This window comes from Marmota monax, unplaced genomic scaffold (genome assembly GCF_021218885.2).
Source record: "Marmota monax isolate L192 unplaced genomic scaffold, Marmota_monax_Labrador192_F-V1.1 WCK01_AAM20220418_F8-fsc00045, whole genome shotgun sequence".
Classification (NCBI taxonomy): domain Eukaryota; kingdom Metazoa; phylum Chordata; class Mammalia; order Rodentia; family Sciuridae; genus Marmota; species Marmota monax.
In genome coordinates, this window is record NW_026692132.1 from 12090983 (window position 1) to 12110767 (window position 19785).

Sequence of the window (19785 nt, forward strand, 5' to 3'; positions counted from 1 at the left end):
ATTTTATTCAACAAAATCACTGTATGGGTTGTGGTTTTATAATCAAGAAGCTTATGCTTTAATTGAGGACAGAGATGAACACAAAATAGACACAACATAAAATATTGTTGCCTGATACAACACTTAACAAGTTCCCAGAACAACATGGTATCAATATGAATGCAGTGAAGGAAAGAATAGGAGAGACTGGTTATGCAAGATTATGGTAGGCCTAATAGGGCTTGATAAAGAATTTGAAGTTAATTCTAAGTACAATGGAAGTCACAAAGTATTGAACAAGGACTGGCATAGTCTGATTAGGTTTTTAAAGGCTCACTCAATTGTGTAGAGAATGGATCACAGAAGGTGAAAGCAGGGAACCCACCCAGGACATTTGTGATTGTTCATCTGAGATAATCATGGCCTGGATTGTGGAGGAAGAAGTGGAAATGACTTTGGTTATGTTCAAAGTATTCTTTAGGAATGCTGGTGAAGTGGACATGATATAGGAGAATAAGTGATTTGGGGGCCATAGCAGGTGCATAGATCAAGTTACAAAACTAAGCTGCAATTTTGGAATCTGTGTATTAAAGTTCTGCTGTAAAAAAAAAAATTGTGTTTCAGGAGTTTATTAGGTGGGGAAGCTAAGTATACAGTTGGGTAGTTGAGTCTAGAATTCTCAGAAATAAAAGGGGCTGGAGTTATACATTTGGTGATATTCCTGTCTTTAATATTAAAGACCCAGGAGAAGAATAAAATACTTAGAAAGAGAAAATAGATATCTAAAAGAGCTCACATAACTCGGTGAACTCCAAGATTTGTAAGTCAAGAAGATGAAAAAGAGCCAAGTAGATAGACTGAAGGAGTAGTGACAAGGGTGAGCTATGTGAAAGCCAAGTGAATAGTGTACAAGAAGGAAATGACCTACTCTGTCCAGTATTACAAACAGGTTGAATAAGACAAGGACTGAGAATTGACCATTGTTCTTTTGTTTTGTTTTGTTTTTTGGTTTTTTGGATATTGTGAAAATCATCAGTGACCTTGCTGAGAACAGTTTGTTGGAATAGGGTGAAGAATAACTGGATTGGAGCTAGGAGAATTGGAGGAGAGGGTGCACATCTCTTCACATGATAGAGAATACTCAAGATGGACTATTAGAGGATACAGATGAGAACGTTTTAAAGAAAAGCCCTTGAAAAATGAGAAGGAATAAGACAGTGCTAGAGTAACGAGCAGTTCCTGTATTGTAACAAGAGGAGAGGCAGAGTACAGGGTCACCCACACTAGAGATTAACTACAAAGAAAGTTTTCTTCAGATTGACCTTCTTTTCCCCTAAGCTTCCAAAGATCAATTCCTTTACTTCCATTCCTCAAAACCTCAAGTATCAGGTTGAATGACAGACAACTGTTAAGCCTCTCTGTCCATTGACTTTCTTATCACTTCATACCTATTCTTTAGCATCTCAGTTCAAATCTTCCCTCTTTCCAGCAAAACTATGGAAACTTCCATACCCATCATCTCCTTATCAGCAAATGATAAACTTATAATTATATGAAGTTCTATAGATATGTTTATTGTATTGTTTAACAGTGGTTCTTCAGTAGTAAATTTAGCAATCCCTTCTTTGAAAGGGTATCATATATAAAGTTTTTTAAATCAATAAAAGAGTCACATTGCTGTCTACCTTCCCTTTTCAATACTCTTGCTGTAATATTGTTGTCAGAAGCTTTTAAGTGAGGTCAAAACAACAACTTCAATAACTCAGTAAATATGAGTTGGAAGTTCAGTATGATGGGCAGTTTGTAAAGCTTCAGATGTTTCATTGATGAGTAAAGCAGACCTGTCTCCTGATGGGCAACTTGCTGGAGGGGGAAGCTGTAGGCAGTGAAGGGAGCAAACACAGCAACTGAGGATGCTGATGGGTAGGCACTCAGAGTGGGAGGCCAGGAGACACAATGCCACATCCTCCCATTCACTTAGCACACGTGTGTTGGGGCACTATAAGATACTACAGACAACATGCAAAGATAACAAAGAAGCACTATCTTGAATGAATGTCATGCAGAGGGCATGGAAACTTTAACCCTTTTCTTCTCAGTGTCCTTATTCCTTGGGATCTGATTTGTGCCACAAATGTGTATGTGGTTTCTGAAATTATATTTCTACCTTGAACCTCTTTTGAGCTCTAGATTAACTTAAAATTACCACCTATAGCAGAAATACTGGAAAACAATCCTTTCTATATTTCACTCTAATGTACATCTAATGTTAGATCAGCACAGATGCACATATAACTTTGTGGTTCATATTTCATATGATATCAAAGATAATGGTTCATAACTAGATGTTATTAAATACACAGGTAACCAAATGAATTACAGTTTCATTTAATTTGCTAAGAGAAAAATCTGTGACCAGATACTAGATAATGGAAATAAGAAGGTCCAAATCATAGGCTTGATCTTGAAAGCAAGCCTCAGAAAAAGAAAACATTCTAAAGTAATGCTTTCTAAGATGTTACTTTTATGAGATGGTAGTAGGTTTTAATCAAGTGAAGAGGTAAGATATACTTGAGAAATGCTACATATTAATATTATTGTCTTAGAAATTCATAATTCATACAGTGTATTAAAGGCTGTGAGACGCACTGAGGGAAAGACATGTCTTTAATGGTGATAATCCAGCTGTGCTTATATATGGTCATAGATGCTATTGTATGCTTAGATTGGGGGAAAAGGAGAATATATGATTAGGAACACTTATTTTTTTTTACCAGATAATGAAAACTAACCAAAGGTATAGTTTCCTTTTTTTTCCTTATTTCCTTCCAATCAAGTTCCAAAAGTACCTGACTACCATTTGTGTCTACTGTAGGCCAAGCACTCTACTATGTGGCTTTACACATCATCTTTCCTAGGCTAACCATGATATTGCAAGTTAATTATTATATACCCTAATTGAAAAAAAATTATTAAATTGGTATGTAGTCAAGTAAACTAATCTGGTCAAGTAAACTAATCTATACCAGATAAGAAGTCTTTATATGACAGGATCCATACCTAGATATGGCCAACCCCAATTTGTTTTTAATACTTTCATAAGCTACAGACGAAGGCATGGTTTACTATGTCTTCTACAAGTATTTTGGAAGAACAAACTGATAGTCATGATAGGAGGTAGATGATAGATGTGGCAAGATTGTAGCAATTTAATACTTTAGGAAAATATGTCTTAATAATACTATACATTTTTAAAAATTATTAAATATGATTCTCCTGATGTGAAAAGTTCTCCTTTGATGGCCACTGCTTGATTAGCTCCCAAAGAGTCATTATTCAATGGACTTCAGGAAACAATGGCCATTGAAAGGGGCAACCATAGGATCTAATGGAAACCTCCAGCTTTGAAGTTAACCAATTTTCCCCCTGACCATACTATTTAATGCTACACCATTCCTTCAAGTCACTTTCTATTATAGTGCATATATTTTATCCATAACATGTACCATTGTTTAACACTAACTCACTCTTTCATCAAGGACCCTCTCTATCTTCTTCATCTTACCACCAGATATAAATGTCCCAAAAGGAGACACTTTGTGGTTACTGCTGTGGTCTCAAACCTTAGTCTGTGCCTGGCACAGGAAGCCAATAAATGTTTCGTGTTTGAATAAAAAAAAAATGAAGATAGCCTTTGATTAATAGCTCTTTTCTGTAATCTATTATCATTATGAATTTGGCCAGTTAACCTCTGTGATTTAATCCTTCATCTTTAAAACGCTAATCTTTATTTCAAAGGCTTAATCAATTAGATAAGTTATATAAGTGACCTAGCTCAATGTTAGTTCACTTTTTAAAAATGTTTTTTTAATTTTTAAAAGTGGAGCATTATAGTTTCACATAGTAGTTGATTCATTTGATAAAATCAAATATGCATGGAATCTGATTTACTCCATTTCAGTCCACATTCCCCACCATTTATCCTCCCTTTCTCTCTCCCGCTATTCTCCTTCCTGTACTCTGCTGATCTTCCTTTCACTCATTATTTATTTATTTTTGATTGGTGCTTTATACATTTACCATACAGATGAAAGTCCCTGTGGTATATTTATATAATGCATATAGCATGATTTTGTTAGATTTATTCTGCATTTCCTTCCTTTCCCATCCTCCTTCCTCCCTCTTGACCTACTTTTTCTACTCCATTGATCTTTATGATATCTGACCACCCTCTGCTATTTTCCCCCTTATTTTTCTCCAGCTTCTGCATATGAGAGAAAACATTTGTCTTTGGTTTCCTAAGTCTGGCTTATTTCACTTAGCATGATGTTCTCCAGTTCCATCCATTCCCTGGCAAATGCAATGATTTCATTCTTCTTTATTACTGAGTAAAACTCCTTTGTGTATATGTATCACATTTTCTTGATCCATTAACTATCAACAGGCATCTGAGCTGATTTCATAACTTGGCTATTGTGAATTGTGCTGCTATGAACATTGAAGCAGTAATATCACTATAGTTTGCTGATTGTAGTTCTTTTGAATAAATATCAAGGAGTGGGATAGCTGGGTCAAATGGTGGTTCTATTCCTAGTGTTTTGAGGAACCTCCATACTGCTTTTCCCTGACAACTTGCTGTCCTACTGACAATATACGGATGCACCACTTCCCCCACATCCTTACCAGCTTTTGTTATCATGCATATTCTGGATAATTGCCATTCTGACTGGAGTTAGTTCACTTTTTGACTTTGTGTTTATTGTGTATTTTCATATTTTCCCTAGCGCTTGTGAAAAGACTTGATCATAAGCAGAACTGTTAGTAAATTGTCTGGGGATTTCATTTTATTTTAGAAATACTTTCTAAAGTTTAATCAGTGTGTCAAGCATTTGCTTCTGTTTTCAAACAGACTCCAGCATTTCATAATGTAATAAAATCCTGATGAAGAGAGCACCCTAAGGGTGTAAAACAGAGAAAGGAAGTTAAAATAAATTAGAGTAAGAAGAAAAGCAAGGGAAGAATTGCTGCAGGGGGCAGGCTAGTTATGTCCGGAGGTTCAGAGGGCCTCCTGGGGTGCTGCACCATTCTACACCTGGGGCTGGGAATTAGCTTTACAAAGATGTGCTGTAGCTGTGTGCTTCAATTGTATTATGAATCACAATAAAATGGTTTGTAAATAATTTTTTAATAGCTAAAAGATGACAATGATAATAGGACAACTGGAAGGGGGGGGTGGGTATGAGTCTTTTAATCTTTTTTTCTGTTTTTTTTTTTAACTGCAAGCATTTAAGTTTTCAATTTGAATTACTATGCCACTAAACTGTAAAATGACCTGGGTTAGATAACTGAAGGAAATTTTGATTTTTTATATTCAATCTGTATAGCCTTCTAGAAGATATAAAGATTTGTTTTTTTATAAATACAAAAGCAGTACATCTTAAATGTAAGTACTAAATTTGACTTTTCTTTAGAATCCAACTTTCTGATTTAAATTACACTCAGGACATTAAATACTAAGCATTTCATTATTATGAATAAAATGCAGAATATAAAGAAAAAAACAAATTGGAAGGAAAACAGTGTTTGATTTCAGGTGGGTGTGTTATGTTTTCTGTTAATCATATTATTTGGGGATTGGAACCAACCTTAAAAATTACTGAATTCAAATTTTGTGCTTTTTCCTTCAGTCTCTTGCCTAAACTCTCTGCCAGAATCTTACCAAATAAAAATGCAGCCCGTGGCTGAAATGTCAGTGAGTTAGTGTCAGGGGTTAGGAAGGATTGGGGTTTAGGAGCCACATAATCTGAGATCTACTACTCTAACACTGTGCAAGACGTCCTCTCCACTTTTCCTTTTCCTAATCTACAAATGGAGTTAATTACTCTTACCTTGCAAGACTGTTATAAGGCTTAAAAGATACACATATAAAATTTTTAGCATCCACTAGTAAATGCTCCCTTCATAAATATTATTTCCCTTTCCTCGAGTGACCCATTCCTTCCCCAGGAAACCCATTTGAACTCTGTTTACAGTTCTGAATTCTTTTTGCATATTGATCCTGACAATTGTTCCCCTATTACCTAAAAGTTCTAGCTCAACTCTTTAGAGCTTCATAAAACAAGTAGAATCCTTTATCTTTATGATAATACCTGAACTCAAAAATCACAAAGACCCATGTTTACCTAGCCCAGCAAGTAGCTTACTTAACTGGGTAGAGTGGTGGTAAAACTTCAACTAACCACTGGGCCTATGGTGGTGGGAATTGGGCAGACTGGAATGCCCATGCCTCATCTAAAAGCAGCAGATGAAACAGCTTTAACAGATTGCTGCCACCTAACTAATTCAAGGATGTTTTTATAACTCTGGCCAGCATTGTATGAGCCAAACAAAACATGTCTGTGAGCCAGACCAGGTCTAGATTATTGTAAGCAGTCAGCAAGCAGCACAGTTGCTTCACACTGGTAGGCAGCTCATGCATGCACAGAGCAGGTGGGGGGCTAAACAACATATGCCTTCAGGTCTTCATGACTTTCTCTAATTCATGCTAGAACATCTGTGAAGTAGCAGCAGCTGGGATCAGCATCATGATCCCCTTCAATCTGTCCTAATGAGGCAAATTCTACTCATCTCACCATCAGGCATTTTGTTCTTCCTAACACTCTACAATTGATCAAAGTAGCAATCCTGGAAATTGCTTAGAAATGCAAATGTGTCTGACCAGCATGGACTGCAAGGTGCAAACTCCATCTTCCCTTAATTTAGAAAAGGTGTTCTTAATTTTGGTACCTTCTGTCTCAGAATAGTCCATGCTTTGATTTCAGTACATCTATGAACCTGCTAAAAGTGAATAAAAAATTTTGTGAGGTTGGCTTATATGCATATATTTTAAAAGTTTCTTAAAAGAATAAAACCCCAACAACTCCCAACAACTTCTATGAACTATACTTCAATTAATGTAGTCTGTAGCATTAGCTTTTGGGAGACAGTCCTGTCAGAAAAATAGTGAGGGTATTTTCTACTAAAAGCTACTTGTCTTTTCATTTCTTTTTTGACACAGAGCTTCATAACCTCCTGCTGGATTCTCGTGTAATTATCCATAACCCACTAACCCAATGAACACTCATGTCATTTAATTCCAATCTAAGATGTAACATTGGATTTTATTTTATTTTACTGGATTGATGCTAAAATCCATAATGCTGTGATTCTATGGCTTAAGAAAATCATTATATTGCTGGATATTTAGTTTGTATGTATTTATATGTCCTTCTTTGTTCTTCTCATAGGTCGAAAGTTTAAAAAATTCAATAAAGTCAGGGTTATGAGAGCACTGGATGGTGTTGCTCTCTCTCAGCCAGTGGGCATTTCGAATGAAAGCCAAGCCCTAAGCCAGAGAATCACTTTTTCACCAAGTCAAGATATACAGTTGATCCCCTCACTGATCAGCCTGTTGATGAACATTGAACCAGATGTGGTCTATGCAGGACATGACAACACGAAACCGGACACCTCCAGCTCTTTGCTGACCAGTCTTAATCAACTATGTGAAAGGCAACTTCTTACAGTAGTCAAGTGGTCTAAATCACTACCAGGTAATCATAATTTATATGTATTATCAGGCATTAAAATTTTTACTGTTAATTAACTGCACAGACTGTTTACTTAACTATAATAGCATGTTAAAATATGTTTCAGTGGCTCAAAATATTTGTTAAATATTATATATGTGCTATAGAAACACAAAAGTAGAGAAAATGTTGAATCCTGTTGATAAATTAAGAATTATATACATGAAACAGGTAAGGGACAGTATATTTTTGTTATAGTTCAGGAAAATACATGTTGACTATCTTTTTTTTTAATTCTAAACCCTAATTGAATTAACTTCATTTGGTGGAAAATAAAATGGAACACATTTACTCATATAACAAATCAAAATAGCATTCAGAGTATAGTAAGCTGTCAAGTCAATTAACAAACAAAATTAACAAACATAAAAAGAAATGAACTTCCAATCACCATTTCCTCTAATTCATTTAGGAATAAAGGAGGAATTGCCCAGCAGCAGTGAGAACTGGGTTGTATCATTGTGAATTATTTCAGTCACTTTCTAGTTGTCTTTGCTCCCTCAGCATAGCTCCATAGGAGCCAAGAGGGTTGAAAGAATAACAAGGACAAAAATTCTTATTTGATTAAATCTCAGACTGCAGAGCCAGAAGACTTGTAGCAATTGCTATGGAGGCGTTAATCTCTGATTAGAAATAGAACACTTTTTCCAAAAACTATATGCTCTTCACATCAGTGATATCCTTATACTTCCTTAGAACAATTTATTTTTCTAATATCTGATCAAGAATGAAACATATTATGTCCTTTTTGTCCCCAAGAAAATTCAATAGCTTTTTTTAAAAATAATTTCTTCCCAATTTGCCTTAATATATTTCTCAGTTATGATTCTACCTGAAAGATTTGAAATATAATACATGAATTGTATTGAACATTCAAGGTTACATGAAACAGAAAAATAGATTCCTGTTTGTTGAATCTTTAAAAAAATATGTATTAAGCAAAGTTAATAAAATTCAGTATTCTAACAAAATGATGTAATTTTAAAGAAAAATCAAAATGCCAGGTTCTTGTTGGCTTCATTGTAGATGAAAGGCCTTGAACAGGTAATATTTTTCCAATTAGAAAAGTTTTGAAAACTTAGAACTTACTGTAATAAGATTATGAAATTCACTAAATCTTTGCTGAGCAAAATGTCATAATACATTGATAAAATTGTTTAAAGATATGTGTTTTAAAATGCTTTTAGTTTTTCTGTTTTTCTATTATTTGGGAATGGTGATTTCTTTGATATTTGCCAATATACAATATATTCCTTTTGTTTGTATTTTGGAATTTCTTCAATATTTAAAAATATTCTATCATTGATGCCATAAAAATAAATAAATTGGAAGAATATCAGTGAAGAAATCGGTCGGGGAGGGAGGAAGGGAGAGATGGGAAGTTTTGGGGATTGAAATGAAGCAAATTATGTTATATGCATTTATGAGCATTCAAATTGAAATTAACTGTTATGTATAACTATAATGCACTAATGAAAATATTTTTAAAAGGTTCTACCATTAGCTGGAAGATTTAGAAAATAATCATAATTTAAAAGATAATTTATTTACTTTTGATTAAAACTAAGTAAGCTTTTTAGTTGAAGCAGGTAACTACCAGGAAATTTTTTTGCACACAATATCAAAAAAGAATGAAAGAAAAATTTTAAATTGAATTTGATGGCAACTTTTTTAATGTTTCAAAATATAATTTACATGTAGCAAATCTGAATGATTGCAATACCATTATTATACATACTGTTTTCATTAACTATAAACAAGGAAATCATTGACATGATCAAAATATTATGCAGTCTGTGGTCTTTGTAAACCACATTTGAAAAGACTGCTTGCTGGGAATAGCATTACTGAATGAATAGTGAAAGTGGTTGACTTCTGTAAAAGGACTGTAATCTGGTATTATTTGCTACTCCAAACTGATTTCAGTTGATATTAATCAAGGTTGCAGTTTTTATTCACTGATCCACTTCATACATGTTGCTTACACACCTCCAGTGTGCAAGAGACAACAATTAAACAATGGTGGCAATTAAATAATGGTGCAGTGCTTTCTAGCTTTTAGCTGTCAGTTTTGTACATAAATTTATTTTATCCATTTTTTCATGTGTAGTAAGACTAAAAGGTTGATGGAAGATGGACTTTTGTTAATGGGTCTTTTATAATAAGTCAGAATGTGAACTTACTTATTTACAGTGCAATATGTATACATTACATGCAGGCATGCGTGTTAGTGCACACACACACACACACACACACACCAGATGTTAGAAAAACATGTTAACAGATCAGGTCATTCTTTCCAAGAGGAAAGTATATTTGGTATGTCAGATTAAGATCAGATGCAGAATGATCTTCAGAACAAAGATCATTGCACTTATGAGTGCCCCTAGGTATAAATCTGCAGGTGCCCAGAGGATTCTTATTGCCTAATCAAAGCTTCCTCATTGCTTCTTTGTCTATATTCTATTGTCTATATTTGACCTGTTGATCTTAAGCAAGGTTACAATAACCATAGCTTATCTTACTTCTCTCCACTAGTATTTCAGAGGTATACTTTTTCTATTCAATGGAGACTTGGAAGATGCTCTAGCCTCCTAACAGCATATTTACAAACCATCTCTTAGAATATATTGCTTCTGACATTTAGAACTTGTATATGAATGATTTTACATTACCTGCAGTTTTGGTGATTAGTCTCTTCTAATTTACAGTTTGAAAGAACACATTATCTGTAAAATTTTAAAAATGAATATGAGAGGGCTGGGGTTGTGGCTCAGTGGTAGAGCGCTTGCCTTGCATGTGTGAGGCACTGAGCTCAATCCTCAGCACCACATAAAAGAATAAATAAATAGTTATTTTTAAAAATGAATATGAGATATTTCTGCTACTAGGAAATTTTCTATCCAATGAGAGAAAGAAGACATTAGACAGTGTAGGTACAGATGACATAAAATACAGATATAAAGAAAGTAGGGACAGAAAGCACTTTGACAGGCACTAGAGAAATGAGAAACCATAGTTAAGTTTATCTTGATTAGAAGAGGAAGCCATCACCAGTATTAAGAGTAATTGTAATGCACCAATTAAAAAATTTTTAAAAATGAATAGATAGCTGGGCATGGTTTCACACACCTGTAATCCTAGCAACTCAGGAGGCTGATGCAGGAGGATTGCAAGTTCAAAAGTAGCCTCAGCAACTTAGCAAGGCCCTAAGAAATTCAGTGAGACCTGTCTAAATAAAATACAGAAAAGGGCTGGGGATGTAGCTTAGTGGTTACGTGCCCCTGAGTTCAATCCCCAGTACCAAAAAAGAAAGAAAGAAAGAAACTTTCCAGATAGAAAGAGAAGTGTGGTTGACGGCATAAAAAAAAGAAAGCATGAGACATACTTGGTGAATAATGAATGAAACCAGAATAACACAGTGGCTTCCAATCTTTTCAAATGCAAGGATCCCTTTTAAAAACATTAAAATATTATCATTCATTCATTCATAGGAGCTTTTATACACACACACACACACACACACACACACACACACACATATATATATATATATATTTATTTATTTATTTATTTTTTTTGGTGGTGCTGGGGATTGAACCCAGGGATTTGTGCATGCAAGGCAAGTACTCCATCAACTGAAATATATTACCAGCACTTGATTTTTTTTATTTTTAATTTTTTTATTTGTTTTAATTAGTTATACATGACAGTAGAATGCATTTATGCACTTTGATATATCATTCACAGATGGGATATAATTTTCCATTTTTCTAAGTGTGCACATTGTAGAATCACACTGGTCATGTAGTTATATATATATATATATATATATATATATATATATATATAAACGATAATGTCTGTTTTGTTCTACTATCCTTCCAATCGTCACATCCCCTCTACTCCCCTCACTTCCCTCTACCTAATCTAAGGTAACTCTATTCTTCTCTAGTCCCCCCTCCCTGTTGTGAATTAGCATCTGCATATTAGAGAAAACAGGCCTTAAGTTTTTTAGGATTAGCTTATTTTGCTTAGCATGATAATCTCCAACTCCATCCATTTACTGGCAAATGCCATAATTTCATTCTTCTTTAAAGCTGTGCCATGCATAGGATCTTAATTTAAGTTTTTAGTAGCTGCTAATTGAGAAAACACATTTGTGTATGCAAATGTTAAAACATTACCACAATTAATATGGACCTTCTGGGGGTTTCATCACACAAGTATCAAGAAACCACTAATAATAAATTGATATTGAAGTGAGTAGTGGAAAGTAAACTTAGAGGTATGAGTTGTAGGCTGATCAAGGAGGGTGTTAAAAGTCAGGGTAGATTTTGGAAATTAAATTGGTAAATATTTATTACCCAGTTTCACTTTGAATAGTCTTCATTTTGTATGTCAACAGAGAAGGCTGGGGAAAACTTTTCCTTTTTATAAATTTTTCCTTGATAACTTCCATTTGGTGAAATATCTATTCAGGTCAATGTTTTCACATTTTAAATATTGCATTTCTGACACCTCTCTTTTTTCTTGGTTTCAATTAGCCAGAATATTTTAAGTTTTATTATCAGAAGACTGAAACAGTACTTTGTCTTGCTTTCTGATTTGACACATGCCAAAACATCTCTTGAGTCATTGGTAGTCATTGTACCTGTGACAAAGGAAGGATTTTTTTCCTTTCTTCCTAAATCAAATGAGCAAATTGAATTATTGCCTTTTAAAAATGTGATGAGAGAAATGAAAGTGACTTACTAGGAGAAAAGTTAGGTGATGAAGGGCTTTTATGAAGGCCTTCATTAACGATTTTTCAAAAACCCCATTATACTGAAATTACTATTTTCAATGTTGACAAAAATTTTTACTTGTAAAATAAATGAATATTTTCAACTCTTAACATGCCTCATGTGTCAGAGGGTTTGTTGGCAAAGTAATCATTTAGTGCTGAAACTCTGTCTTTGCATTTATCATTTTCTTTTCAGGTAGATATGTTTTGTTCCAATTACACATTGTGTGACTCCTTATGTACATGCTCTTCCACCCACACCATATATTCGGCATGTCAGAGTTCTGTTTTTTGTTCCAGTAGTTTCTTAGTCTGCATGGCCTGGGTGAGCTCATTCTTAGTCCTGCCTTTACTGGTTTTCCACTCTAGTGCTCTACTATTAATATACACATCAGCCCACACCACCTACTAAGCTACTGGACCAAATATTTCAAGTGCTTACTCTACATCTCCCACCCAGACGAATTTCCAAGTCAGCATGACCTTCTACTCCATAAACCTAAATCCTCTTTGTTTAACTTGACATGACAATTCAGCCAGAATCTTTAGTAGCATTTTTAACTTACTTTCTTCTTCAACCCTTGCCCAGGGTACTCGTCAAAGTCTCTCAGCTGTACTTATAAATACATGACTCATTATTCATCCTATTTCCATTGCTCCTGCCCAGACTTAGTTTGGTTGTCATCCTTGATTTTTGGCCCTCTAACAATTCTCTATTGTACCTTAAGAATCATCTTTCTTAAGCAATTATAATCAATTATGTTTTTCCTTTTCTTTTCAAAGTAAAGTCCAAACTCCTTAGCCTTAACACCCAAGGCACTCTGGGGTCTTGCTCCTGATTTTTGCAACAATATCTCTTACCATTCCTTTCTTCAAACAACTCTAAATCCAGTTTTCAAAATGCCCTTTTCTCAGTTTCCTGCCTTTTGCTCAGTTTTCCCTTCTTGGAGGCCTGTCTGTTCTCTTGCATCTTCCCCTGGCTGGCCCCTAACGAGCTATCAAGAATCACATTATCCAGCACTTCCTTGGGAAGATTCCACTGACTCTCCCATGTCCACCTTGCATTTGTCAACCATAACATATCACTCTGAGTTAAAATTGTGTTCTGCTTTTCTGTCTGTCCCACCAGAATGTAAGTGTTAAAGGCAGAAAAGGAATCTTTGTAATCTTTATGTTTAGTTGTGAGCATAATACTTCACTTCAACTAAGTGTTTAAAAATGACTTATAGAAATTTAAAGTATGGAATTGATACAAAAAGAACTATTCTGCCTTAGATCATTAAAACATCAAATCATGTTCATAAGTCATCAAACATGTGGTGATTACATGCATTATAGTGAAGCTACGCTATGCTCCTCAAAGTTCATAACTGTGTATGAAAATTTGTACCTGGTGTCTAGAGGTGCTCAGGTAGAGAAGGTACAGAAACATAACCCATAGGTAATTTACCAGAAATTATCCAGAGAATCTAGCAGATCATACAAGCATCTCTTTACTATATATGTCTTTTAATTTGTTTTAAGCATTAATAATTGTATTTTTCAGGAATTATCAGGTAAGTCACTTGAAGGGAAAAGGTATTTTTATACCACTTGTTAAACACAATTAACAATCATTCATCACATCTCTGTGTGAAGACTTTCCATTTTGATATCAGCTCAAATGCACTGTTTTCCAGATCAATATCACCACTAGGAATTTTTTCTCAGCATTCCCGTCTTTATTTCAGTATAAGGTGATGGAATTATATTATAGTTAATGGAGGAAAAAATACTGCACTTCTGTACTAAGCATGTTCCAGTTGGTTTAACCTTGTGCATTTATCACAGAGAAGCCCTCTGAAGGTGGAGAAAATATAGGTTATCTGAGTTCCATTCTATTAGATGGAAATGTGCTTTTTGTTATAGATATTGGGAATTGGGTAACTTTTAAGGTATTTCAACAAAATTACACTTTTTAAATATAATAAAAGTGTATCTTCATTTCAAGATATTAATAATCCCAAAATGCAAATACAAAAAGATGAAGAATGAGGAGAAGTGAATATAATTATGTAAATATAAACAGAATTTCTGTTTTTAATAAAAGAATAAATGAATTACCTATTAATTTGGTAAAGATGTTAAAATCACTCAGAGGTTAGCATAAAACAAAGACCTAAAGTGAAAAAATACAGCACAGTTATGCCAAATATTTATTACAAAGCACTTTCTTTAGAAAGTTATAAAAGTGACCAAGAAAAGTATAGAGACAAATAAATATATTCTTTTTTTAAACATCAGAAATTTATTTGTTGTTCAAAACATTACATTGATCTCGACATATCATATATCATACATTTGTTTCAAATGGGGTATGAATTCTTATTATTCCCCCGTGTACAGATTGCAGAATCACGTTGATTATACAGCCACATTTATACATGCTGCCAAACAAGTGTCTGTTGTATTCTGCTGCCCTTCCTATACCCTTCCTATCCTCCCTCCCCTCCCTTACCCTCCTCTCCCCTCCCCTCCCTCTATCCCATCTACCAAAACTTATTTCTCTCACTCTCTATTTTTTTTCCTCTCCTTCGCCTCACATCATCTTATATGTATTTTTGTATAACAATGAGGGTCTCCTTCCCTCTTCCGTGCAATTCCCCCTCTCTCTCCCATTCCCTCCCACCTCTCGTCCCTGTTTGATGGTAATCTTCTTCTCCTGCTCTTCTTCCCTGCTCTGTTTTGAGTTGCCCCCCCTTATATCAAAGAAGACATTCGACATTTGTTTTTAAGGGATTGGCTGACTTTACTTAGCATAATCTGCTCTAATGCCATCCATTTCCCTGTAAATGCCATGATTTTGTTGTTTTTTATTGCTGAGTAATATTCCATTGTGTATATATACCACATTTTTTAATCCATTCATCTGTTGAAGGGCATCTAGGTTGGTTCCACAGTCTAGCTATTGTGAATTGTGCTGCTATGAACATTGATGACGCTGTATCCCTGTAGTATGCTCTTTGTAGGTCTTTTGAGAATAGTCCGAGAAGGGGAATAGCTGGGTTGAATGGTGGTTCCATTCCCAGCTTTCTGAGGAATCTCCATACTGATTTCCAAATTGGTCACACCAGTTTACAGTCCCACCAGCAACGCACCAGTGTACCCTTTTCCCCACATCCTCGCCAGCACTTGTTGTTGTTTGACTTCATAATGGCTGCCTTTCTTACTGGGATGAGATGGTACCTTAGAGTGGTTTTAATTTGCATTTCTCTGATTGCTAGCAATGGTGAGCATTTTTTTCATGTATTTGCTGATTGATTGTATGTCCTCCTCTGAGAAGTGTCTGTTCAAATCCTTGGCCCATTTGTTGATTGGGTTGTTTGTTTTCTTATTGTTTAATTTTTTGAGTTCTTTGTATACTCTGGAGATTAGGGCTCTATCTGAGGTGTGAGGGGTAAAAATTTGTTCCCAGGATGTAGGCTCCCTATTTACCTCTCTTATTGTTTCTCTTGCTGAGAAAAAAACTCTTTAGTTTGAGAATGTCCCATTTGTTGATTCTTGATTTTAACTCTAGTGCTATAGGTGTCCTATTAAGGAATTTGGAGCCCGCCCCCACAAGGTGGAGATTAGAGTCAACTTTTTCTTCTATTAGACGCAGAGTTTCTGGTTTGATTCCTATCTCCTTAATCCAGTTTGAGTTAACTTTTGTGCATGGTGAGAGACAGGGATTCAATTTCATTTTGTAGCATATGGCTTTCCAGTTCTCCCAGCACCATTTGTTGAAGATGCTATCCTTTCTCCATTGCATGCTTTTATCACCTTTGTCTAATATAAGGTAATTGTAATTTTGTGGACTGGTTTCTGTGTCCTCTATTCTGTACCATTGGTCTACCTGCTTATTTTGGTACCAGTACCATGCTGTTTTTGTTACTATTGCTCTGTAGTATAGTTTAAAATCTGGTATTGCTATACTGCCTGATTCATTCTTCCTGCTTAGGATTGCTTTTGCTATTCTGGGTCTCCTATTTTTCCAGATGAATTTCATGATTGCTTTTTCTATTTTGGTGAGAAATACCATTGGGATTTTGATTGGCATTGCATTGGATTTGTCACTGATATACAGAATGCCTTTGATTTATACATGTTGATTTTATATCCTGCCACTTTGCTGAATTCATTAACTAGCTCTAGAAGTTTCTGGGTAGAACCTTTTGGGTCTGCTAGGTATAGAATCATGTCAGCCGCAAACAGTGCTAATTTAAGTTCTTCTTTTCCTATAGTATTCCTTTAATTTCTTTCGCCTAATTGCTCTGGCCAGTGTTTCAAGAACTATGTTGAATAGAAGTGGTGAGAGAGGGCATCCCTGTCTTGTTCCAGGTTTTAGAGGGAATGCCTTCAATTTTTCTCCATTTAGAATGATGCTAGCCTGAGGCTTAGCATAGATAGATTTTACAATGTTGAGATAAGTTCCTGTTATCCCTAATTTTTCTAGTGTTTTGAACATAAAGGGATGCTGTACTTTGTCGAATGCTTTCTCTGAATCTGTGGAGATGATCATATGGTTCTTATCTTTAAGTCTATTGATGTGGTGAATAACATTTATTGATTTCCGTATGTTGAACCAGCCTTGCATCCCAGGTATGAATCCTACTTGATCATGGTGCACAATCTTTTTGATATGTTTCTGTATCTGATTTGCCTTAATTTTATTGAGGATTTTTGCATCTATGTTTATTAGAGATATTGGTCTGTAGTTTTCTTTCTCTGAAGTGTCTTTGTCTGGTTTAGGAATCAGGGTGATGTTGGCATCATAGAATGAATTCAGAAGAGCTCCCTCTTTTTCTATTTCCTGAAATAGCTTGAAAAGTATTGGTATTAGTTCTTCTTTAAAGGTTTTGTAAAACTCTGCTATATACCCATCCAGTCCTGGGCTTTTCTTCGTTGGTAGTCTTTTGATGGCTTCTTCTATTTCTTCCTTTGATATTTGTCTGTTTAAGTTGTGTGTATCCTCTTGACTCAATCCAGGTAAATCATATGACTTAAGAAATTTATCGATGTCTTCACTATTTTCTATTTTATTGGAATATAATGTTTCAAAATAATTTCTGATTATCTTCTGTATTTCTCTGATGTCTGTTGTGATATTGCCTTTTTCATCCCGTATGCTGGTAATTTGAGTTCTCTCTCTTCTTCTCTTCTTTAGCTTGGCTAAGGGTCTGTCGATCTTATTTATTTTTTCAAAAAACCAATTTTTAGTTTTGTCAAGTTTTTCAATTGTTTCTTTTGTTTCAATTTCATTGATTTCAGCTCTGATTTTAATTATTTCTTGTCTTCTACTACATTTGCTGTTGTTTTGCTCTTCTTTTTCTAGGGTTTTGAAATGAAGTGTGAGATCATTTATTTGTTGGTTTTTTTCTTTTTTTGCGGAATGAACTCCAAGCAATAAATTTTCCTCTTAAAACTGCTTTCATTGTGTCCCATAGAATCCGATATGTTGTGTTTGTGTTTTCATTTATCTCTAAGAATTTTTTGATTTCCTCCTTTATGTCTTCTGTAACCCATTGATCATTCAGTAACATATTGTTAATTCTTCAAGTGATGCAGGATTTTTCCTTCCTTCTTTTATCGTTGATTTCCATCTTCATTCCATTATGGTCGGATAGGGTGCATGGTATTATCTCCACTCCTTTATAATTTCTAAGAGTTGCCCTATGGCATAATATATGGTCTATTTTTGATAAGGTTCCATGTGCTGCTGAGAAAAAAGTATATTCGCTTGATGATGGTTGATATATTCTATATATATCGGTTAAGTCTAGATTATTGATTGTGTTATTGAGTTCTATGGTTTTTTTATTCAACTGTTGTTTGGAAGATCTGTCCAATGGTGAGAGAGGTGTGTTGAAGTTCCCCCATAATTATTGTGTTGTGGTCTATTTGTCTCTTGAACTTGAGGAGAGTTTAAGAACATAGCTGCACCGTTGTTTGGTGCATAAATATTGATAATTGTTATGTCTTGTTGGTGAATGGTTCCCTTTAACAGTATATAGTGTCCTTCTTTATCCCTTTTGATTAACCTAGGTTTGAAGTTAATTTTATTTGATATGAGTATGGCCACTCCTGATTGCTTCCGAGGACCATATGAGTGGTATGATTTTTCCCAGCCTTTCACCTTCAGCCTGTGTATGTCTTTTCCTATCAGATGAGTCTCCTGAAGGCAGCATATTGTTGGATCTGTTTTTTTTTTTAATCCAGGTTACTAGCCTATGTCACTTAATTGGTGAGTTTAAGCCATTAACGTTTAGGGTTACTATTGATATATGGTTTGTACTTCCAGACATGTTTATTTATTTATTTATTTATTTATTTATTTATTTTAATTTGGCTTGTTTTTCCTCTTTGATTATTTTCCCCCCTTTACTGAGTTGCTTCATACTGTTGGTTTTGGAAGTTGTTTTTCATTTCCCCTTCTTGTAGTGTTTTGCCCAGAATGCTTTGCAGTGCTGGTTTTCTGGCTGCAAATTCTTTTCACTTTTGTTTATCTCTGAAAGATTTTAATTTCATTGTCAAACCTGAAGCTTAGTTTTGCTGGATACAATATTCTTGGTTGGAATCCATTATTTTTCAGCGTTTGAAATACATTGTTCCAGGATCTTCTCACTTTCAGCGTTTGTGATGAAAAATCAGCCATTAACCTAATTGGTTTATCCTTGAATGTAATCTGCCTCTTTTCTCTTGTAGCTTTTAATATTCTCTCCTTGTTCTATATGTTGGATAACTTCATAATAATGTGTCTTGGAGTTGGTCTATTACGTTTTTTTTATGTTTGGGGTCCTGTAGGCTTCCATGATTTGGCAATCCATTCCATTTTTCATGTCTGGAAAGTTTTCTAAAATTATTTCATTCAACAGATTGCTCATTCATTTGGTTTGAACCTCTATACCTTCCTCTATCCCAGTTACTCTTAAGTTTGGTTTTTTATGATATCCCATATCTCTTGGATGTTTTGCTTGTGGTTTCTTACCAGCCTTTCTGTGTTGACTAGACTCTTTTCCAGTTGATATACTTTGTCTTCATTGTCTGATGTTCTGCCTTCTACTTGATCTAGTCTACTTATAATACTCTCATTAGAGTTTTTGATTTGGTTTATGGTTTCCTGCATTTCTAGGATTACTGTTTGATTTTTTTTTAAATCTCTATCTCCTGGTAGAGTTGATTTTTTGCTTCTTGAATCTGTTTATGTAATTCATTTTCAAAGTATTCTTTCATTGTTTGGATTTGCTGTCTAATGACTTCTTTAAGATTCCATTCCATCTGAGTCAGGTATGCCTTGAGTTCTTTATCTGACCATTTTTCTGATGCCTCTAGGTTCTCCTGTAAATTTAAGCTATCCTGCATTTTTTGTAATCC

General features: G+C 34.7%; 1 protein-coding gene across 2 annotated transcripts in view; it reads left to right on the forward strand.

Annotated features, from left to right (window-relative positions):
* Pgr (progesterone receptor) overlaps positions 1-19785 on the forward strand; it is an 88816-nt gene that overhangs the window by 38954 nt on the left and 30077 nt on the right. For both annotated transcript variants that reach the window (XM_046466839.2, XM_058570756.1), the window contains exon 4: positions 7266-7571. In XM_046466839.2, coding sequence (XP_046322795.1) covers positions 7266-7571 — 306 coding nt within the window. The remainder of the gene's footprint in view (positions 1-7265; positions 7572-19785) is intronic.